General features: G+C 32.8%; 1 protein-coding gene across 1 annotated transcript in view; it reads right to left on the reverse strand.

Annotated features, from left to right (window-relative positions):
- The window catches only part of LOC106460063 (transmembrane protein 135-like), a 63,535-nt gene that overhangs the window by 29,990 nt on the left and 23,538 nt on the right, over positions 1 to 10,007 (reverse strand). The window contains exons 6-7 of the mRNA XM_022386678.1: positions 4,804 to 4,850; positions 348 to 389 (exon numbers count right to left, since the gene is read on the reverse strand). Of these exons, the coding sequence (XP_022242386.1) occupies positions 348 to 389; positions 4,804 to 4,850 (89 nt within the window). The remainder of the gene's footprint in view (positions 1 to 347; positions 390 to 4,803; positions 4,851 to 10,007) is intronic.

A 10,007-nucleotide genomic window follows, 5' to 3' on the forward strand; every position in this document is an offset into this window, starting at 1 on the left:
GACACTTACAAACATTCAAAACATTTCCATAAATTTCTTTGATATTCTTTGTGGCTACTGAGGCGTTGTTTCCCTTCTTGTATTCAAACAGCATTACATGTCGATTGTGTATCTCGTCGTGTACCATCACTATAAGGGATTAGAGTATACTAAACTTTACACATTATACAGGCTATAATAATGTGACATTTAGGCAGTTCGTTTAACTATTATACGTGATGTACGTTTTTTGGGGGGTGGTTAATGAAAGTGTTTCAAAACACGACATTAATTTCTTGACAAGCTAATACATATAAATCATTGGCATAACTTTTACCAACAAAACAAAAATTCAATAAAATGCTTACCTCATTCCCATGCCAACCAAGTCTTTAGAAAAACCATTTTTCCTAATGAAAAATTATGCATGTACATTATATGATAATGTCAATAATTCTTAAAGTTTTAATAAACTACAGTTAAAAGCAGACTGACTTAACTTGGAGTATTATATTTTAAACATAAACAAGCAGGTGCGATACATAATTATCATCTCAAAAAACTAAGTGCATTAATAACATATTTAGAACACAGAATGAGTATATAATGTGTAAAAATTACATAAATTACAAGAATCTTTAATATATATTGTAAAGAATCTGCCACATCATTGATAAAATCAACAACCCTAAAATACATAGTTAACCCAATCACTGCAGTAGTGAAAGGGTTAAGTGACTCAGTAATTCACAATATTCCACAGAAGTCAAACAGTTTATTATAAAATTTAACCTTTAACCCACTTCTGTCTGATAATGCCCATTAATCATTGACTGGCAGAAATTGTGGTCACCTTTGTAATGATACAAAAAAAATCATAAAAAAAGTGTGAAACTCTGTCATAATGATAAAACCATAAGATCATATTAACTTTTTCCCCAATTAATAAATAAACTCAGACTCTAAAGATATTTCACTTTCATGAAATAACTCTTTTTGTTAAGTCAGTCCATTTAACATATTTCTTGGATAATCGGGAAGAAAACTATAACATATTTTTAAACATATAAAGAAGATTGGAATAAGTCTAAGAAATCCTTTTACTCGAGTTAGATCAAAAATATAGCTATTTGCGATAAAACAATTAACCATAATTTTTTTCTTTACTAAATTTAATTGCATTATATAATTATATTATGCCATTTACAAAGTTATTCCACTCTTTTTCTATGGTGTTGAAATTTTTTGTTTGAAACCAGCACTAGTGTAATGATCAAGTGATTGCATTGAGACATGCACTGCAAGGATAAATAAACTGAAAGGATGTATATTGTGTCTACATTTTTACTTGCTTACAAGTCTGTAAATCTTTTCAATACAAGATTATTAAAAATTGTTAATTTCAAAAAGGGGAGGTATAAGGATCATAAAAGAATTACAGAAACAAGATAGGTAGCTTAAAGTGAAAATACAAACACAAAAAAGTAAACAAACAAGCTTAAAGTTTAAGACATAGTGTTAACATTATTTCCTCAAGCTACAAATCCCTATTTTGACTCTCCTAAATATTCAAGCTTTTAGGCAGGTGTGTGTGTGTGTGTGTATAATATGTATCATAATATAATAGCATACATATAGAGATAATCATTTTTAATATTTCTATACAGTTGTTATATTCCCCCCCCCTTCCTCTTCCTCCTCTCCACTGACCATAGTAAGGCCAGTCACAATTTTGCTGCAGCTGGCCAAATTTCCTCTTAAGAGTGACATTCTGCACACTCTACGAGGTTGAAAACATGTTAATTAACAATTATGAATTGATTATATTAATATACTTTTACCCCTCCATTTCTGATGGAATTTGGGTCGTGACACTTCTACAACCCTCTTCCACTGTGACGACCCTAAACTTTGGTGGGCCTTCGCTGCTGCATACTTTATCCGAAGCTAAATATTTTCTAAATAATATAGCTACACATTTTCTGCCTCACTTTCATCTAGAACAGCCATCATTTTTGCCATCTCCTACTTGCACGATTCTTGCCACTCCTTATAGTCAGCTTCAAGGATGGCTACTCTATCTGCAATACCTATTAAACTTACAATCATGCAGTGTTGGCTATAATTCGATAATTACCATCAGCCATCACCATGATTGCAGATCTAATGCTCGAAACTGAACTTGGTACTATCTTTTAAACTAATGCTTAAAGATTTATATTGTAGGATTTTTTTTTTTTTACCACTGCATGATCAGTTTCGGGCCATGTTACACAAACATCTAAAACGTTACACAATTGTTTAAAATGTTATACAAATGTCTGGGCTGTCTAGTGATCCTGTCAGCAGCATCATGTCTGAAAGGGCAGGAACTCTACACATAAACAAATGATATGCAAAATCAATACACTTGCAACAGTAAGTTAATAATCTCTATGGTACATGTGTCATGCCTACCATGTAAACATTAAATTACATCCACAGCCTGCACACAGCTATATACATACGCATGTAGTAGCTTATGAGATCCCATATAAACCACAGACTACATTAAAATGATTGGGTGTCAACGTTTATACAGCCAGTTATTTCTTAGGTAGTCAAATAAGCTTAAAACTATCCTACACAATGGGCAATGATGAGTTTGGTAATATTGCCTAGGTTTTATTACAATACTCACAGCCATTTTTGCTGTAAGGTGGCACAATAATATCAAAGTAATAGCAATTCAAGCCTTTAATGTAAAGAAAATTAAAGCAAAGTTCCTCAAAACATACTAAAAACTATTTGAAAATTTGAAAACTATGATAGATTTTGTATTTTACAAGTTAGAACTAAGATTTGACCAAAAGTATATATTTCTCATTCCAAGTGTGGTTACCATAATTCAAAGTCACTAGAGAAGATAGTTATCATCATAGATACAGCAAATTGGGAGTGAATTAATTTAATACATATACAGACTCTATGTCATTTGTTTACTGTGTGCCACTAACAAGTCATGGATTATTAAAAATCAAATCACCTGGCGTTATGCAGATTCACTGATGCTTTAAACTAAAAATTTACCATGATTCTTGAAAAAGAAAATTACAAAGTGGAAACATAGCAACAGTAAATCTAACCATGGTGTGTGAAGTTTTATTTTTTCTATATGAATGTAACTTATTTTAAAATGTATTATGTTTTAAGTTTTTAAATGTTTCATGCACTTATTTTCAGGAATGTTGATAGTAAAATAATGTAACAAACAGAACTCTAAAACACAAAGAAACAAAAATGTTTTTGTATGTTCTGCATTATAATTTTTTAACTGTACATTTGTGTTAATCACATGATTTTAATTCATTCTCAGAATTTCTTAACTTGGTTTAGAAGTAGTATAAACTGTGAAGTCCAAAACAAACACCTGTTTTTCTAGAACCAACTGACTAAATGGATATAAAATTATCAGATACATGATGTTCATAACTTTGAATTGAAATACTGTACACTTGTTAATATGTTAAATGTTCAATAAAGTTTTCTTCATTACACATTCAAGCCATCTTTAGAATTCACTGTCTCAAAGTGGGTTCCTCATCATCGAATTCAGTAAGCTTTTATTTTAACATAACACTCAATCTTGCATCATTTAAGTTATTGTTTTAGGTGCAGTTGAATAACATTATCAGAACATAACTACCTACTCTGTATATTCCCATTATAGAAACTTTAACTTTAGAATTTTTGCAAAAAGAAAACTATGAAATTCAAAACTGACAATTTACTAAGACTTTTTTGGATATTCTAACAATACTAAGTCTGAATGCTACTACATAATATGTATCAGTTAAAGTTTAAGTTGATCAGGAAATACAAGTTTCATTTAACAGTTGCAATTTTATCATCTTTTCTAGAAGATACTCAACTAAAAACTCAACTATTTATCTTACAGTTTTTATTCTTTATATATAACCAATGTACTTCCATTGGACTTATGACACAAGAATGTACTACTACCTGCAGTACACCACATCAGGTAGGAAAAAGCATGGAACTTTACTCAATGAGCAGATACATGCAAGGTACCTTGGTGAAAACATCTATATATTTAGAAGCTATGTAACATAAAAGCTGAAATTAGTATAAAAGATTGTTGTCTGCAAGTCAGGCCTCTCTCTCTCTTTTTCAATGCACTTAAAAAAATCATCATCTCAAAGTTTTATCTATTTTCCATTAGTAATTAATACAACTCTGAAAAATCACATTAGCAATTAGACATATAGCTGATAAATTAAAAATTAAAATTACACACCTTTAAGAGATCCTCTCCTGATTGCCAAATAAAAATAAAAATCATGTGAAAGATATTCATGAAAAGGTTTATTCAAAAAGGATTCTTGTTCATGTCAGCTGTAGTTGTTTTAGGAATATAATTCCTTATTAAGATTACCTGGAAACATCTTTACCATGTGGTTTATAAAAATATAAATTTTGCTAATAATAATCACTATATACTTCAAAATTTTTTGTTGCTAATTGTGTCTAACAAATGTAATAATTATAATAATTATAAGAAATAGCATAGAATCTGAGAATACTTATACGTAATAAAATGCTGAACATATTTCTTTGTGACACGGGGGAAACATTTAAAAATAAAAAGACATTAAACACAATTCACTTTATTACAGAAAACTGATATTCTTAAGAACATCAAAAATATGTCATTAATAACCTTTTTAACATATAGTTATTGTAACATTTTTATAAAAATTTTAAAAAAATTGCAAATGCTCGAAATAATATTCACATTTTTTATACAAAATTTATAAAACTTACCTAATCACATACATTAATACTCCCATTGTAAGGCTAAATATTAACACCTGTAAATAAAAGAAACAAGGTAAAACTGACAAATACTTTTGAGAGAATAGACCTCTATTTAAAGAAATTGTGATAAAAATGGTCATCTAAGAAAAACAATAAAATTATTCAAAAAGAGTCAAGATAAATAAAAAATATCAATGAGGTTAACAGTAAGACACAAGAATTAAAAATGTAAAAATAAATCTTGTATAAGCATAATTCTAGATTAAGTCTTAGCCCTCAAAACAGATAGAGGATTATAAATATTGTCTACAAATTTGTATCTCAAACTAATGTTCCATGTATACAAGAAAGAATACCCTTCATGGATGACTACTGATAAGTTGAATAGCTTTATTTTTAACTAAAATTAATAATTCATTATTCTCCAAGCATTAAAACATTTCTTTACCAACAATTGTGCTGAAATTTACTTCTTCACTGCAACTATTCAAGATATTTTGAAAAACACAAAGTTTAATATTCAATAATCTGAAATGTTCTGAAACAGTTCATAATATTTTGCTTTTATTATATTAGCTTCATTCATTTCAGCTTGTTAGAAACAGATATTTCACACACTTCTGATAGAATTTTTGTAAACAAATTGATTCTATTTTATTAGTAGTTACCCATATATACACTCATGCCAAAAAAAGAAGGACATTTTATTAAACAAACAAATATAAAGCAAAGAATACAAGATTTGCCCTTTGGAATATGTAAGTCAAAAATACAGATACACATTGTACTTACGAGAGCTAAAAATCTGGATTTGTGAGATTGCATCCCACTCCTAGCAAAAATCTTGGAATAGGGTGTCATTAGAATTTGGTTGTTTGGGATAAGTTTGCATGGAACAATTAAGGATAGGCTCATGTTAAAATAGTTTCATGTCCAGCAACTGGTCTGGCAATGAGAAAATGATAATACCCTGTTTTCCAGTCATTTTGTGATGAAAATACTGCCTTACATAGTTAGCTAATCATTGGCATAAATAGGTAGAAAGCTTTGTAGAAAGTACAACCAATAGTGATCATACCTTTGCATACCAGCTGTGATCTTCCAGTTACCCAAATGGCAACCCTCACCATGACAGTGGTATTTTTCCTTACAGCTATGAAAAGTCTGATCTATTGGTTTTGGCACTTAGACCATGCAGAAACTGTTTTCTAATATGACAGAGGTAGTGAAAACACCTGAGGATTTCTTACCGACCTTTACTACCCTTCCATTGTCTAACTATAAAACTTCATGAAAATTAACTCCAGAATCTTGGTACTTGGTAAGGAGAAAAGCCACCCAATATCCAGGAAAGGTTGAGACTGAAAATTCATCAATGAATAATCGGGTACGAAATGCAAAAATTGGGTTCATAGAATTTCTGCCAGGAGAAAAGGGAAGGTGGAAGGACCAAGGACAAAAGAATGTGACAAGAATAATGTCACATTAGTGAAGAGCCTGGCCCAATGGGCATCAGATCGAATAGAGTCCAAGTGTGAAGGCAGAGGAAGAATATATCTCAATGAGGAAGGAAAGTGTGAAGCAAGAGAGAGAGAGCATAATGGGAGAGAATCCTTCCAAGTATCAAGCAGATCAAGGTGAAGATGATCAAAGAGGTGCCAACAATAGGGCCCAATAAAGAGAGTATTGTGTAAACTGAGGCCCAGAAAGAGGAAACAAATAAAGTAGGTAGAAAAATGCAAGAACATGCCTGACTGAGAAAAGAAACAGCCTTAGCCAAAGGATGATGGATAGAGGACCATAAGAGAGGAAGTCCGAGATGAGTAGGGTGGCAAAAGCATCCAAGATGGGCATGTCCAACCAATAGTAAACACCATAGAAGACCTTGGATTGTACAGGTTACTCTATTGATGGAATATGGACTGGTTGAAAGAGGCAGTCTACCACTAAGGCTGAAGCTCCTGGAAAATGAAATGAATGGGTTTTGAAGTGTATGGCTTATGCCCGAAAACTAAAGGCCCTGGAACATAAATCTCCAGGATGGTTGGAGCAAAGAAAGACTACAGACTATAAAATAGACTAAGTGGAACATCACCAATAGTTATAAGGGCAGGAATGAGAACATGCTCAACAAAGAGTGAAAAGATTGACCACGTTGATATGAACTCTTATCCAGCGTCCAAACGTTGGAAAGTCCTGCCCTAATCAAAAAAGTACCTCAGAGTGAGAAGCATCAAAGAAAGGAGAAATATAGTTGGATAGGCAGTAAAGGTTCCCTTTGACTCAGCATCAGCCCCTCTTGTATTCATTAGTTTATTGAGAGTCTTTTCTTTCCATATTCATGACCCAGGATAGGCATTCCTTTTCTTTGACTATTTGTATGTGTCAGCCCATTCGCTGATGTTTTCCCTTTTTCTACCTCCCTTCTTATATGGTGGCTACTTGGTTGGGAGTGGAGGGATTTACAATGGATTGTTTATCTTTTCTCACACCCACTCAGTGTCGGGTACTTTTAAGCATTTTCTTCCTCTCTTGTCTCAACTGATTTTGGTCTATCATCTTTGCCTGCAAAGATTGGCATATCTGGTCACCAATTTTTTTCACTTCATGTTATTTGGCTTTAAGGGACACTTGCTCCCCTAAAACCCATCTTTCCTTTGGGGCATGCCCTCATCTATCTCCTACAGTGGACCTTGTGGAACAACAGCTTTATTTCTTTTGGGTCCTTTTGTAAGCCTCTCTTCAAGGACTTGTCACAGTACCTAGACTGTGCATGTAGAACATCCTGCATTTGAGCAAGGAATGGGAATACACTAAAAGGATGGACAAAACAGAAAAAACAAAGGGAAAATTAGCAGAGAAAGATGCGGAGGAAAGTGTCTGACACAATGAACATGGCTGACTAAAGACAAGGTGAAAAAGACCATAGATTGGGTTGTAGGGAGAAGATTAGGAAATGGGAAGAAAAGCAAAAAGAGAAAGAAATAAACCAAGATGGAGAAATAAAAAATGCCTAATGGCAGAAAGCAAGTCCAACAGCAGGAAAAGAGATGGATACCCAAGAATCATACGTTTGTAAAAACATCTATATGATGAACGAGATAATGAGAAAATGAGAACAGCCTGGAATCCAGAATGGGAAGGTCAGCATGAAACTAATCTAGATGAGGAATAAGAATAAAAAGACAAGATTGAGAAAGAGGAAACAACCCTGGAAAGAGAACAAGAACAGCAGACAATGAATATCAGTCCAGATTACCAGGGAGAAAGGAAAACCAGTGCAAATATATGGGTAAAGAAAGGGATCCAGGGTATTAATGCATATATAATAAAAAAGAAAAGTGTATGGGAAAGGATGTAACCTGGTACAAAGAGTCCCAACTGCTGGAGAACAAATTACAGAGGGAAAGAGCAGAATAAGTGGCATAGGTCAAACAGAGAAGAGAAGAAATATCCAAAGATGCCTATGTGAAGCAAGAAGTGCCTCAGATAAAAGCTAAAGGTAGGAGAGGGGGGTACAGGAAGGTAGAGAGAAAAAGATGAAAATGCAAAATTAAGGAATGGGAAAGTGAGATAAAAAGCGAGGAGCACAATCCCCAAGTTGGCCAGATTCATACCAATGAAAGGAAAAGGAGTAAAGGAAACAGTATAAATTCTAATAACAAGCAAGGAAAAATTACAATGTAATCCCAAGAAACATTGGTCATGAAATGATAAAATGAAAAATAATCCCCCACGACGTTCTTGCACTAGTGAAACTTCGTTGTTCTCCTCGGCATAATATTGTACAAATGTGTTTAAATTTCTCATTTCTGTTGAAGTTATTGAGATTTGTATTGTTAAAGAAGCATTAATTTCAATTTTTTCTTAGGTTTTGTTGCAAAAGCTTCAACTTTTAATCATGAATTCTCAAATGATGGTGATTAATACTTAGTCCTAAGTGCATGATGTGATTTATACTTAGACATCATTCTAATATGGTGTTAGGAGGTTCATTAACTGTTGGAGGTGTTGAAGTCATTGTTAAAATTTTTTTTGAACTGTCACATGCTTCCTGGGCCTCCTACTCCCATCCTGTCAGCCAATTTTTTTTTTCTTCAGTTGGGAATAGACTGTGGTCTTAACCTGTTTTGCTTTAGGTGGTTCTTTATCATTTATGATGTGATCTTAACCATTCATTATCTCTCTGGATTTCATTCTCAGGTATGTTCCTTTCCTTATATTTTGCCTGTGTTCTTTAAGATAATTGTGCATGGAAGTGTTTTGCCATCCTATTGATGGAGGACTTTTGTTGCATGATAACATAACTATGCAGTAGCACAATTCATGTAAAAATCACATGAAATTAGGTGGGAGTTACCTCAAGGCTAGCAGCGTACAAGTCTGTTTTACAAATGCGCTGAGGAAAATAGCTAAACTGTGTGAAGAGGTGAGTTATCATCTCAGAATGGTACCTTCTTCAACACCAAGGTTTAAGCATAGACATATCTGATTTAAAGTTATTGACTTTAGGGAGAACAACCAGTCATCAGCACCGTGGGCCTACGCAGCAGCTTTTAACAAAAATGTTGGAATGACTCACTTTTATAACATGCATAACTGAAATTGTGGAGCACATTTAATGGAATATTGTTGGTTCAAACCTTGAATTTTTTTTTATCCGTCAGCTCAGTAAGAACCATTAGGCCATGCTTGGCCCTTATAGGAAAATGAGTAAAGAAACAACTTACATTACAGATTAAGTTTTGTAGTAAAAGATGTAAATTAAAAACTAAAATTAATATATAAAATCTTATCACTTCTACTTTAGTCCTCTCATCTGAATGAATCAAATACTGCTGGATATATTTACCTATAAATGTAAAATATAACATTGATGAACACTGATCATAAGTCTACAAATATTTCTTTTACAACAAATATTTTCTTACCTCACCCTGGGGTAGTGGCTGAGTATATCCTCTTGTCACAAGCATTCGGAAGATTGTTTCAGAAGCCTATAGAAGTAATACTAACTTAGAATTTTTCATCCTACTATATCTAATTTTATTATTCTTAACGTTGTTTAACTCAAACTGGAATTTATTATGAGACATTTCTATAAACTTAGATAAAACCACAACCTATATCTCCAGAACATAACTTTATTAGCTCAATATTTTGCTAGTACAGCTTCATCAAGAGACTATCGTATATCCTACAAGTTCCCT

This window comes from Limulus polyphemus, unplaced genomic scaffold (genome assembly GCF_000517525.1).
Source record: "Limulus polyphemus unplaced genomic scaffold, Limulus_polyphemus-2.1.2 Scaffold700, whole genome shotgun sequence".
NCBI lineage: Eukaryota > Metazoa > Arthropoda > Merostomata > Xiphosura > Limulidae > Limulus > Limulus polyphemus.